At 38.1% G+C, this 14,807-nt stretch overlaps 1 protein-coding gene across 3 annotated transcripts in view; it reads right to left on the bottom strand.

The window, feature by feature from the left end:
- Positions 1-14,807, bottom strand: part of GRM5 (glutamate metabotropic receptor 5) — a 419,830-nt gene that overhangs the window by 10,697 nt on the left and 394,326 nt on the right. For 2 of the 3 annotated variants that reach the window (XM_006030558.1, XM_006030559.1), the window contains exon 8: positions 834-929. The exons of the other annotated variant lie outside the window; for it this stretch is intronic. In XM_006030558.1, coding sequence (XP_006030620.1) covers positions 834-929 — 96 coding nt within the window. The remainder of the gene's footprint in view (positions 1-833; positions 930-14,807) is intronic. 3 annotated transcript variants of the gene reach the window in all.

Genomic DNA, 14,807 nt, shown 5'->3' with positions numbered 1-14,807 from the left:
TTCTAGCCTGTGGGAAATTGTAACATTTTAAAATGTTTTATCACAAATTGTGAGGAGAAAAAAAGCTGAGCCCTCAGAATATTTCATGCAATAAAAGTCGCCTGAAAATTTCCATTCAACATCCAAATGACTATTGGAAAACATTTATTTCAATAATATTGAGAAAATAAAATTGAAAAGATGTCAGAAATGAAACAAAATAAAGAAGTCTAAATGACATAAAAGAAAAAGAATATGGAACAAAAGAAAATGAGAAAATTGAAAAGAAATAAAATGGAGAAAAATCAAAATGAGCTTTCTATTTTGAACTATTTTGAAACTTTTCCTTCCAGATCAACATGTGACTACCAAACTTTTTGATTTAGATAAAATGGCATTTTCTGACAGAAACTAGCTCTATCGCAATTTTTAGACTGGCTGTATTTATTAACCTTTGATAAGCTATTTATTAATGTAACCCATAACATAAAATATGACCTGAATTTTGAAAAAAATCAGTTTTTGATCACTTGACAGCTAGATAAGAACATGATGGCATCAGACTGCAACCCTCCATTGGGTGGGTATCTTGGTTCTTTTCCCAAGAGCCGCCCTGTATTATGACAACATCACAAATGACAAGTGGTTCCAATCACTTAAATGGACACGGTGTATTTTTGCAAATCAAACAGAACACAGAAATCAGCGTCGGCCAAGCTTTGTCTTTTGTTGGACACACTGTATGGGATGCACAATCACTACAGATTGAGGATCTGGGCTGGAATTGTCCCAGGGCTGCTCCTCTTGTTCACAGACATATTATACTGTCCCAAGGACACTCACTGTTTGCTTACCTGCTCATTGTAGCTCTCCCACCATTGCCCATACTCCCTTTTGGGGTGAAACACTCTATTTCCGACTTGTGCTGGGCCAGTCTCCTGCCTTTGTACCTAATAAATCACGACAACAACAGGAGCAAACAGAAAGAAGTGATTGTGTGCTCAGCTGTCACCCCATGCTACAGCTGCTGTGCAGAGGGCCATGCACAAGAATGTGGCTAATTACAGCGGTGGACAAAGCACCAAGCTGCCTTGAGAGTACTGGAGAAGCCAGATAAAGATGCTAGACCTGTGCCAAGGTAAGCAGGATGCACAGTTACTGTATGGGATTTGTATAGGAGGGGAGATCCAGGGACACAAAACTGAAAATCGATTGCCGACATATCCCAAACTCCCAGTCCTTGCTCGTCATCTCCTTCTAACCCAATACATTCTTCACCTCTCTAGCACTTGCCTTAACTAACCAGGACTACTGTTTGAATTCATTTCCAGCCGAATTGACTAACAGAAACTTTTACAGAACACGTGTGCGCCACAGTGGGTTGAATCATTTGGTATTCCAGGGTTTCATTCATCCTTGTGCCCAAGACCAATTACAGACCTATCCAACAATTAAGCCTTTGTACCCATGTTAACAGGAGACTTAAGTGTTGCATAAGTCTTTTTTAGCTCTCTGCACAGTAATGAATCCCATCCTAGTTTCATAATTCAAATACCCATTTAAATGCCTGAATGTGGGGTTCAGACAAGATGCCTGTATTAAAAACTAGGCCCCTTCCTTTTAAATGATTACTTGTGATATTCCATTCACAGCTCAATGATCTGTGTCATTGGTATTTAGTAAAAGTCTTAAAAGAAAAATCTGTTTGTTTTCATGCCAGGTATCAGGATCTTCTTCTTCCCTCACTTGTCCTGTCAAAACGGGGTCATTGTTGCGGATCTTGGCTCTCCACCAGCTTCAGTCATATGTATTTTAGGTAACAGGGTAGAATAACTAAATTGCTATTTTTTTTTACTTATTAATCTAAGCCAGCTAGCAAGAGATACATCTGAAGCAACTGCCTGAGAACAAATAGGGGAAAAGAAGAGGTGTACCTTGAGTGCAGTTGTAACAGGCAGTGGGTAGGCAAATTGTGGCATAGTCAGTAGCAGCGGTAAGAACTCATGAATACAGAGCAGCTAAGAAATTAGCCTAGCAGTGAATTGCAAAGTGAGATGTGCTCAGTGTAGCAAAATCCCTTCTCATCTAAAGGGCCTAACAATCTATAAGGAAGAAGCAGCAGCTGCTGAAAAGAGTGGCTACCAATGATGCCAAGGCAATCCATTGTGGTGCATGTGCAGTGCTCCCGATTGTGAATAAAGCCCATGCAGAATACATACTTCTTCAGTGCAAGTAGATTCCTAGAGTGGAGGAGAAAATGAAGGGGCCTGAAGTGCAGTTGGAAACACTGAAAAATATAAAAGATGTCAAACTGCATTACACAGGTACACTTGGCAGAGTGACCAAAGAAAAAAAAAAGAAAGATGAGAAGAAAAAAAGGAAGGAAGTGTAGGGATTGTATAGGAGAGAGAGAAAGTAACAAGAGAAGGAGGAATGTGATGTAAAAGAAGAAAGGGAGTAACAGAAGTAGTAAGGAAACAGCCAAATTGAATTTTAACATTTAAAAAGGGGATTTTACTCCCAACAAGAGCAAAAGAGGAAAAGATCAAGGGTAGCCCGCTAGGGTTGGGGTCCCAGCTATTGTATATGAGCTGAATATAGAGAAGTAGCCAACAAAGGAAAAGAAAAGATACATCATCTCGATTGCTGACTCCAGTGGAAACAAAGCAGTGACTCAATTAGAAACCAGTCTAGGCCAGAACACTTGTGGCCCAGATAAAGAAAACAAGACAATTTCCTGTTTCTCAGGGCCCAAAATAAACGATGTCACGGACAAGATAACGGACCTCAGAAGGATTGCTGGAGATTTCTCAGTGCTCACACTCCACTTGAGAACAAAAGACACCGTTGAAAGGAGACTTCATGTGACTGAAAGACCTGAAATAGAGTTTCTGCCATATGGTTGTTTTAACAGATTTAATTTTTCTTATGTATCCATGCAGTTATGAAACTACATACTTCCCTGTAACCAATCCCCCCAAATGCTCTGCATGTTACAGTGGAGAAAGCCACCAAAGAACACATAACGTATGTGAATCTCTGCCTCGAGGGAGCCTGCATACTCTACTCAGAGGAGCAAACCAGAATCTATGAAACACAGGGTTTACTGTGCTCAGGGAAGGTCGGGGAGGTGAGGCATGACTTCGCTCCCAATTGTCTTCACTTTGAAAACCTGAAAAGGGTTTTGTTTCCTTCTTGATTGTTAAGTGCAAAAAGATTTTTTGAAATATTAAAACTGGAAAAAGTCACTTGCTGAAGAATTAACAAATTCTAATTACAAATGATTTTGCACTTTAGATCATCATACAGAAGAGACACAAGTCAACTTCACTTCAGCATTTTTTTAAAAGATTTTTTCCCCCTTTTTATACAAGCACTTTACCTATAGGAAGTCATTAGCTGTGGCTGTACACCAAGCCCACTTAGCCAGCAGAAAAAGGCAGAGGAGAAAAATTGCCCATATGTGGAGGGTTAGCATCAGGGCTATAAACCAGAGAAACTCTACGTTAGGTGGGCCCTTTGCTATTTATTTGCACAGGATGAATAACATTCAGAGAAATGAGTGCACTGAATACAGTAATATGCATTGGTCTATTTGCAGAATCTTCCTTGACATCAGTGCAGCATATTTAGCAGTGATCTCCACATTGTATGGGTCATCAATAGAGCAGCACAGAGAAAAGAATTCATTTGCAAACTGAAAGAAAGTCTGACACTACAGCTTGAGCTCCTGACATGCTTATATGGTATTTTATAATGGTATTAGATAGAAAACACTAATTTGGATGTCAAGTTTTAAGAAACTACCAGACCTTAACCTACAGTCCCATCTTAGACATATTTCTTATGGAAGAGTAACAATCATCCAGCCAATGGGAAACAAAGGGACATCTTGGAACTGCCATCCTGGATCAGACTGATGGTCATCTAGTTTTGTCATTGACAAAATGATGCTTTAGAGGAAGGTGCAAAAAATGTTAGGGTCAGCAGTTTTGAGACAATCTGCTTCATGGGAAAATTGACTCCTAACCTGCAAGAATTAGAAACTGGTGTATGCCCTGAAGTGTGAATGTTTGCCCTCTCTTCCAGAAATGTCTATATGTAAATTCTCTCTCTCACCTTCCTTCTGTGTGTTTGTGTGTATAATTACAATGTATCCTTACAGATTAATTATACAATGATTAATTGCATTTAATAGAAATAATAATCAATTGAGCATTATGCATATATATATATGCATATTGACATGAACATATATAAATACGTATATGTATGTGTGTGTGTGTTTATAAGAAAAACAACTTCAGCTATTTTCATAGATTTCATAGACATCAGGGCTGGAAGGGACCTCAGAAGATCATCGAGTCCAGCCCCCCGCCCAAAGGGCAGGAAGTCAGCTGGGGTCATAGGATCCCAGCAAGATAAGCATCCAGTTTCATCCTGAAGGTGTTCAATGAAGGCGCTTGAACCACCTCCGGTGGCAGGCTGTTCCAGACCTTGGGGGCTCGGACAGTAAAGAAGTTCTTCCTTATGTCCAGCCTGAAACGATCTTAATTTACATCAATGTTTAATCTATTTGTGGATACTTTTAAGTTCTTGATCTCATTGATTTCTTGTACAAGTGGGTTCTGGAGGTGAATTCTGCACCATATAAAAAAGTGTTTTCATTCATCTGCTGCAATTTGCTACTTCTACATTTCACATAATGCCCTTTGGCTTTTGTATTATGAAAAAGGGTAAATAGAAGATCTTCCCTGTAGTATTCATTATTTTACATAATTCATTATTCCTCTCTTAGCCATTGCCTCGCTAAAGAGAGCAGTTTCCATTTTTGCTCATATGGAGGTGTTTTCATGCCTACAAGTCCTTATCCTCACTCTTTGAACCTCTTTGCTTAAGGACTGTGGGAGGGTCTGTGGGATTTATTCCATTGTTTTTGCACCACAAAGCAAGGATACTCTATTGTGAGAGATGGAAAACTGATGTAAATATCTATTTCAAATAGATCCTCCACTGCTTTACAGGAATTTTGTTATTATTTATTTAATGTCAACAGCATGAGAGACCCCATTTAATCACAGAGAAAAGACAGCATCTCTGATCATTGGGGTTTTCCAGCTCCAGGCAGAAGTAATGTAACCCAAAGGGATGGAAAACATGAGATTTCAACTACAGCAATAAAGCAAAAAGATGATACGGGGCTAGATCTGGCCCCAGGGTTAAGGCTATGTCCACACTGAGGACATGTTAGCCATTTCTCTCAGAAAAATGAGTAGGAAATGCTGCCACTTCATAATCAACCATTGTATACTTGGAGCACTTACCTTTGATAGGGAAGACCTAGGTTCAAACCCTTCTTCCTCCTTTGCCTGATTGGAGCAGGGATTTTAACTTTGTTATCTGCACCTCCCACCTCTCACTAATCTTCAGGGAATTCTTAGGTAGGACTCTCAACATCCCTTATGAAACCCATTCGACTCTGTACAAAATACTTTGAATTCTTTGTCACTGTATTCACTGTCATTGTATTTCTTTGGCATCCAAGTGAGCACTCTCATCACAAGGTGAGAGAGAGAGAGAGGGCATTTTAATCACTCTTTGGCCCAATTAATCCCCTGAGAGTTTAGCTCCTGATGTGTCCAACGGAACAAATGTAGACACAAATGTATCACTTCAAGGTGGAAAGGTAGTTTTGGGGTTATGTCTCAGATGAAGATTTAAAGCTTGGATTTAGCTGCCGCATGGAACAGGAAGGCTTCTAGGTCTCTCAGTGGATGTAGTCCCAGGCCCATTCTTTGTAGGACTATACAAACGGATTAAAATGCATCCTTTTCACCAAATGACCCTGCTCTGACCTTTCCTAGAACTGAAGTTTGAAAAAATGGATTAATCTATATTTGATTTTATAAAAAATCTTAATTCAGGTTAGGTTGAAACAAAAGATGCTATAATGTAGCATGAAATTCTGTTATGAATATTTTAGGTATCTTTTACAGGCTCCAAAGGCATGGACATTCAGTATCAGTATTTGAAGCAGACTTCATTCCTGATTCTGGTAAATCACAAGAGTTGGTGTGCTGCAGCAAATTTTTTGTGGAGTATCTAGATAATCATTCACAATAGTGGGTGCCTATACATGAGCAGGCTTGATTAATCAAGTCTGCTGGAGTTTGATAGCTACCATGCTTCAGCAGACTCCATTGTCTCATGTATCGGTGTCCCCATGCTGAAAAATGGTTGTGGGGTGCTTTAAATAAAGGTCATTCAACAAGCTTTAGTTAAAGTGCCCCCATTGCCATTTGGTACATGATACACAAGATGTGCCGGGCACTTTTTTCAGAGCTGCTCTAATTAAAGCCCCCCCCACATACACACTCTCCTGGAGCATATGTATAAATCCCCAGTGTTACCTGACCAGCAACAGCACGTTTTAATCGAGATACACTCTAACATGTACTCATCTTGAAGAATTAGGGACAGACAGATGATAGGGGGTGGGAGATAAGGTGGGCAGGAAAAAGGAGAATGAAGCAACTCTCCTCTTAATTTCTATCAGTTGCATTTTGATTTTGATCGGTTTGGAGAAATTTACGCTCAAAGGACATTTCCTTCTGGGTTTTGACTTATATGTAGGGCTTGTGGCTGTTGGGTATGTTTACCATTACCTGGCCAATTGCCCATGTTTTGTGAAAATATTCTTTGACTCCTGTTGCGTAGACTCTACAGAGTCGATTCTGCAGGAGTTTGGAAGGAAACTAAGGTTGGTGGCCATCATTTGCCATGAGTTATGGCTTTCATGGTGTCCATAAGTGTAGAAAATAAGCCCAAATGTGTCCTTTAAATTCACAGCTAATGCAGCTAGAAAAAGGTGCTCAACTCCTTCAGATCCTGATTCAGAAGAACACTTAAGTGCATGCTTGTCACCCTGCAATAGTAACACTACAGTTACCTTGTTCCTGAGTGAATGTAGTATATTTCTCATTAATCTCTGTTTGTACAATCCATGCACTCTAAGGCCAGATATAGACATTATACTTTTACTGGCATTAGTGATTGAAAACCAGTCTATACCTGTAAAAGAACAGGAAATCAGCACACAAAACCAGTCTATTCCCATAAAAGAAGTTTGGCACTCATAGGGCACATCTACACGCTGCCCTACAGTGACATAGTGATGCACTACATTGCTGTATGGTGTACTAGTGACATAGCGATGCGCTACGTTGCTGTATGGTGTACTAGAGTGACATAGCAGTCATGTGGGTCTACATTTGATTGGCAGCTATGTTGCCATAGCGGTGCATTGCCTGTGTATAGTGTGCTGCTCATGTATGTATGTAGCGCCATGCTCATGGCACAGTAACCACCTGTTGCTGTGCTGTGCTTTAGTACATCCAAAAGGAAGTACTAAAGCACAGTGCCATAACAGTATCACTGTATGGTAACATGTAGACGCACCCATGGACTAGTTTAAAAATGGTGGAATCTGGTCTAAGAGTTGCTCCCCTGCCAAGGGGTGAATGCATGTTCTGTTCACTAATGATCTAAACTACACTGCTTACAGAAAACCATGTACCTTAGACTGATTCCACCTTGGACTTTTGGAATGTCTGTACCTAGCCCTAGTGTAATATGTATAAAGCCAAATTGGGATATAATGTGAATAATCCATGGATTTAAATACTCTAATTAGGCATTGGTGAAATGCTGTAACTCTGATTCCCAAGTCATTTTTAATGGGTCTTTCTAATCTCTTTATGCTTGGAATTTATACAGAAGCTTGAGGATAAAAAGGAAAAAAAATAAAATAAATGCATCTGCTTCCCCAGGCTGTGATAAATTTTAACACTAGCAAATCTTACACAACTATTTTTTTACCTGCACTATTATCTGACCTTGACATTAAGAAACAACGAAGATCCTACATTTAACAGTGACAGGGTAAGCAGTGACCTTTAGACTAGATGACAGAAACAAATATTGTGTGTGGAGACTTGTGTCTGGGGAAAGGCACAGCTCTGGAGAACGTTTAGTTTATTCATTTGGTCAGCTACGCTGAGCTACAAGCACAGTTTTCCTTGGAAATCAATACTGCAAGAATTTATGTACACTGATAATGTGTCTCCATATACAATGAATAATTTAAAAGGGTCTCATTCCTTTGCATTACATAGTTACTTTTTACAATAACAAAAAAAAAAAAAGAGTGATATATCATTGAATGCAATACTTTCATTTTTGTCCTTCGGCTTATAAGCAGGTTGAGTTAATGACACAATTTCAGCGAAGGGAATTGCTTTAAAGCTAAGCTTGCAATTTAATTTTTTTCAAGTGCAACATTATCTTTTTTATAGCATATCATACTTGGGCAATCATATGCAATTGCAACTGGTGAGTTAAGATGACTTTTCTTGATGTAGTGATCTACAAATGCTCCAGGGGTTGTACTTAATAAAGGAAAGAATAGACCGACAGTGTAGAATTATCAGTGCTCCCATTTACTCTCTTCTGATAGAGATACTATTGAAAAGACAGATCTTAAGAAAAACTACCCATTCTAGCATAGCAGAACTTTGTTGCTCTACATACTCTAATTCACGCATTGACCTAACATTGTTTGCAGATGAAGTAGTGAAGTCTCTTCACTGACTTCATTACTTGTACAAATCGTCCTACAGGCCATTTGCTAAAACAGCATGAAGCATTATCATAAATAATAGAAAATAACCAGTGCTTGTGAAATAAGTCAATACACTAGTATATCGTGCGATTTGTTACCTTGGCTTTGAGCTACACATGAAAATAAGATGGCAATATTCAAGCCCCCTGAGTTTTGTTGTTTCCTCTTAAAAAATATTTTACAGATGGAAAAATCACTAAAAGGGCTGATAAGCACTAAGGAAATCAGTTATCAAAAAAGAGGCCAATTTTCTTCAAGCTATGCTGCTGCTAACATTATCCTATATTTCTGTGTGAAGTGTACATGCATTTCTATCTTTTAAATATTTTGAATCTTTATTATGAAACGGTTCCTTGTTTACTGGATTTTTAGCCATTCCAGGCTCTTCCTTCCCTTCCCAGTTTGCATTATGGAAAAATAGGATTGCAATAATTTTTCAAAAAAGCCAAAAATGCTACAAAGCTTTCTTATTACTCTGGCAAACTTGTTTGTAGATGGCAACATAACTCATGAATCAGATTACTGGGTAATACTGAAACATGCTATTAACACCCAAAGTTAAAGCTGAAACAAGAACAAAACAGCTCTATCAGTGTATGTATTGGTTTTCACAGATAGCCATTTTAATAGCATAACCAGGGGGTGGGCTAAAATAGCTAGGAGAAATTCAGGTACGCTCTTATCTTCATCCACTGCCAGGATCCATGTGCAAGTGCCATTGTGTTTGGTCCACATTGTATTATTTATGCCTTGGTAGAATTGGGGAGATTATGATGATGAAGGAAAATTAGAGAGAGAGAAAACACTGTTTCAGGCATAGCTGAATCAAAGAATCATAGTAAAGTATGGCTGGGAGGGATCTCAGAAAGTCATTTAGTCCAACCCCTTGCTCAAGGCCCGTCTAAACTATCCTAAACAAGTGTTTATCTGACCTGTTCTTAAAAATGTAAAGGACAACCCTTATGCAAATAACCAGGCATAATGCCCAAAACATTAAAACACCCTTTAGCTTTCCACAACAAAAGTAGGAGAATGAGGGCACTGACACTACAAGGACAGGAAATAGTTTGTTAAAAACTATGGTGGTGGTGATAATAAAGCTCATACTGCTCATATACCTTTTTATTTCCTTTTTTTCTTTTTTTATGCTAGAATGGGAAGTCTGGCTTTTATTGGCATTGTGTCATACTGTCAGAATAGGCAAGAAATAATTGGCAAGCTGATTTAATTTGCAGATCTCAGCTATGATATTCAACTCAAAATTATAGGGATACTGTCTTAGTAATATAAATAATTCCAGACTTTAAACTTGAAACCCAGTGTTCAGTTTATAAAGCTAAATTATTTATATAAATTAATCAATGTCTTAATTATATTTAAACTGAGAAAAAAAACAGTAGCTCTGCACACAAATTAAAATGTGTTGTAATTAAGGCATTCTTGAATATCAGTTCATTATGTAGATGGAGTGTTTTTGCAGCAAATTCATCAAAATCTTTCAAATTCAATACCTTTCATTGAAGTTCACAAAAGATTCCTCACTTATTTCATAATTTGTGATGTTTAATTAATTATAACATCAGACTTTTCCAGAAAGACACCCAGAATAAATTATCTATGTGAAAATGAGTGAGTCAAATCATTCAAAAAGCCTCCAGATCTAAATTTTTGTAGTGTATCAGTTTAAAAATAGCTCAAAATTATCTGGGTGGGACATAAGCCATTAATAAGTATAATCTATTTAGTCAAAGAGGTTATAGTTTTCTTTGAAGTGTCATAGTAGCATATTCTTCAGGCATTTTTTTATTCCTGTCTGTCCTCATTCAGCTTTTCCTTTACTGATGTCACCTTTGCCTGTTGCTGTACCCTTCGTATCATATGTTATCTTACCAATTCTACAAATCCATTTCATCATCTTCATCTCCATCACCCTCATCATGTACAAATCTTGTTTTTTCATTGCCCAAGATCCAGTCAACAGTACTGCCTTAATCACAGTCTCTTAGATGTTTTTCTTCAGAAAAAAATGGGTATTTTCCTATCACAACTCACTCCATTCATTTCTTCCCTTTTCATTCCTGTCTTATTTATTCTGTTCCTGCTTCTGCCTTCCTCATTTATTGCTCCATTTTTTTGCACAATGGATCCCAGATGCTTAAACTTAATGCACAGATGGCATGTGCCGATTGTCCAATACCAAAGGTATGTTCTTCTCACTATTGCTTGACCTTTGAATCATTGCACAATGTCCTCTTTTTTTCTCCTGCCAATGCAGGAGACAGACTACATCTGTCCAAATCACTTCTGACCTGTTCTCTGCTTTCTGCAAGCAACCACATCATCCGTGAGCATCATAAACCAGGTGGCATCTTTCTGAATGTTAGAACATGCTAAGTCCATAGGAAGTTTTTCTAAAACGAATTAAGTTTTAATTAGCCACAGTAGCTGGGCTTAGAGTGCTACCCTGGAGTACTTTTAAAAATGTATTATAATGTATTTTCTAAATTTAGGAGGTCCGATTTTGAATATACAGTGACAACAGTAGCTCTTTCCAGCATTTTACAACGTTCACTTAACACACAAAAACACCTTTTAAACATGTTCCATTTCCAAATAATCACACAACACAACTCTTTGTATGTGTACAATTAATATAAGTGGTGACTCAAAGGTGCAAGTGGCAACATGTCCATCTACATAATGGATCTCATCATAATAGAATTTACCACCTCCTAGTTCTGTGAATGGGCTAAAACATCAGTCAAAATTGGAGTACAGCTATTTGACAAATTGTAGAATGACTTACCTAAAAAATATCAAAGCCTCTTATTTCTGTGAATAAAAAGCACTCTCCTAAATTCTTCTTTGTATTTATCATTTGTCTGGACAGCTGCTGTGTCTGATAAATGCTTCTCATTCCAACTAGTATAGCCTCTTTAAGCTACTGAAGAGGTAGCTAAGATATCCTCAGCCCTTTCATATAAAGGTTGTGATCTTGATTCTAAAAGACCTGACAGCACCTAAAATATTCGAAATCAAAATCATTCTGCAAAAACATTTCTAAGCAAACTGGTTCTTGAGGAAAAAGCATGTTTCTCTCTTCAACCTTAATATGCATTCAAGGAAGTGCTCACATTTTGCACAAATGAAGACATAGAGACAAGCTCTCATCCACCTCTCAGAGGCAATATAGATCCCTTATACATCTGTCTGGACTCTTTGTTTGATGCTCCACAAAAACATCTATTTTCACTTAAATGCTCTTGAGATCCTTATCTACCTGGGAAATGTCTAAATTCTACATAAGTATCCAACTCTCGCTGTCAAAAAACCCGCAACTAGTGACTTGCTGATGATTATCCTACCCATCTTTATCCTAGTAGTTAAGGCACTTGCTTAGAGATTGAGATCAAGGTGCTGGGCCCTTTGCAGGCTACAGGGATCTGAGGTCACTGTCCAGTGCCCTAACCATGAGGCCATGGATTACATAGGGACAAGAGCATGCTCTACCTTTCTGACTTAATCTGGTCCAATGAGCACTCAAGGTGGAACAACTCATGATGGCAGAGTGAGAACATGCGAGTAGGAGTATGACAATGTGGTACAGTGAGAAGAACACTAGTCCAGGACTGAGGGAGACCTAGGCTCTGGCCTGTGTTTTCAATGCTCTTTTTGTACCTTAGCCAAAACAAAATGTAGAAAAAGCATTGGGAGCAGAGGTAGCCAGAGCCCTCTTCACTGGGCCAGTCTCACACACCTTTCTCTACCAATGTTTCCATTGCAATGCAGTGGCTTTATTGTCACTACTGCAACAAAGGCAGCATTTAAATGCCTCTAGTGACAACATTTTAAATCTCCAAAGTGATTTAGAAACAACAATTAATCACATTCATTAATAGCATTCTCAGAGTACTTTGCTATTCATCTGCAGCTGCAGAATTTCACTAATTCAAAGCAATTATTGGAAACACAGAGAGAAAAATAACTTTGCCTTTTCTCAAGTAGTGGACAAACATAATAAAAGGCCAGGATAATAAATCACAGAAATGCACTTCATTAATTTACTTTGACAGCTGCAGTTTAGACTTAATCATTTATGAAATACTCTATAATGGACTTGCAATGTGCTAATGAAGTCAGTAATATAAGATATTACTATCACACTTAGTCATTAAACTTTAATGCAAAAGGGATCTGCTGTGGACTTCTACATATGAAAAGCAGGAATCAATCTGAACCCTTTTCTGATTGTAGCATGCATCTTTCCGTTCAGATCTGGATAGGTGAGAAATTTGTAGTGCTGCTCTGGAAATTACAGAAGCTAGGGAAGTGAAGGCATGACATTAATTTTTTTTCTCATCAAGTTTACCCATCTTTTAGCACCTAGAGACCTCAGAGATAGAATACACTAGAGTAGAAAATAAAATTAAATGAAGCAGACAGCTAGGTTAAGTTGTGTGGCTTTGAGTCTGACTGTATAGTTTAATACTATGCTTTGCGGATTTGCTTCCAATAATGTGCATTTACCCAATACATGATCTTTTTTGAGGGGGCTTGTGAGTGCATGCATGCGTGTCTATTGGCACCTACTAAAGTATCAGAATAGTCCATGTTCAATTCATGGATTTCAGTTCAATGAGCAGGGGCTGTTTTGGTAAGTAGCATCCTCTACATATTTCAGCATCTGAAGGTTCATTCCAGCACATAGCCATGGTGTTCCTGAGTTTTTGAATTGAACAGCACCCCATGCAGAAAGTCATGGGGACTCTACCAGATGCAGTGCTTTATTTAGGCAAAAGCAGTCTTGTAATCTGTCATTTCCCAGCTGATTTGAAAGCTCTGGCTGGAGCCTTTGCATTATCTGTTTGACAATGATTTGATGCAACACCACATTGGGGTATAAATTAGTGTCAAGAAGCAAAATGTTAATGATAGGGGCCCCTCCATGCACTGGTGACTTAAATAGCATGTTTCTTTAAAAATTCAACAATGAGTCACTCCCTTTTAAATTACAATCCCTCTGTGCTATTTAAATGTGTCCTGTAGCTCTGGTGCATATTTTCTTGGATTCTGACTATACTTCATTGTTGATCTGAATGACTATCCAGAAAAGCCATTGAACACAGTTGCTATGTATTCTCTGAAGCATCTTCTGTATACATGGTTTAATATGACAAATCTTTGAACCCAATATAATAGTCAAGTTATGAGTCATAAAATGGTCATGAGTCTACTTACTTGTGCAGCACAGTGGGAAAAAATAAGGTTGAAAACCATTTTTTGTTTTCATTCAGAGATGACTTCAGACTTATCTGAGCCCATGAGTGGCATAAATTCCTCCATTTCGCCCGTAAATTTAATATTACAATATTTCATGCAACAACAAAAAAAAGAATAAAATGTCTAGGGGTGATGGATTGGTTCTTGGAATTACTGGGTCAAATCTGATGGAATAAATATCTCTCTGTTGGGATATAATTTGTTGGAACTATCCTAGTTTAGATTAGTTGACACCCAATATATTTAGCGATAGGATCATGGGAACGTAGGGTTTTCCTCACAAGGCCATCTAGTCCACCTTCCTGCTCATGACAAGATCATCTCTGACTAAACTATTCCAGCCAAGTGTCTGTCTAATCTGCTCTTGAAAACTTTCAAGGATGGAGCTCTGTGTAGTGGCAGTATCATAGCCTGTTAAGTTGAACTGAGCCATGATCTTTCTAAACATCTACGTGCACTGCTCACAAATGTAAACAAATGCATCAGAGATAAAGGACATCTTTTCTTTTGGAATTTAATTAAATGGACTTGCTGTTTATTTCTGCTCTACTATATATCAGCTTTTTGTGATATAGGCCAAATCAGATATTGAAATATAATAACTCTGCACTATATTCTTCATTCAGGCTCATATGTATATTGCACTTTGGGTCCAGAGCCAAACACATGTCCAACAGTGTACTAGAAAGTCAATAAACAAATGAATAAAAATAAAATATTATTGGTTTACTGTTATAATTATGATAATATTATAAGATCACTATCTAAACTAAACTTAGCTTTCACAAGCCACTCCTCCACCTGAATCCATCCAAAGACAAGATCTTCCACCAAACTACCCACCTTTCACTCTCTCCTGCCAAGAAAT

This window comes from Alligator sinensis, unplaced genomic scaffold (genome assembly GCF_000455745.1).
Source record: "Alligator sinensis unplaced genomic scaffold, ASM45574v1 scaffold532_1, whole genome shotgun sequence".
NCBI lineage: Eukaryota > Metazoa > Chordata > Crocodylia > Alligatoridae > Alligator > Alligator sinensis.
Note: the sequence above shows the minus strand (reverse complement) of the source record. Positions and strands in the feature narration are given on the sequence as shown.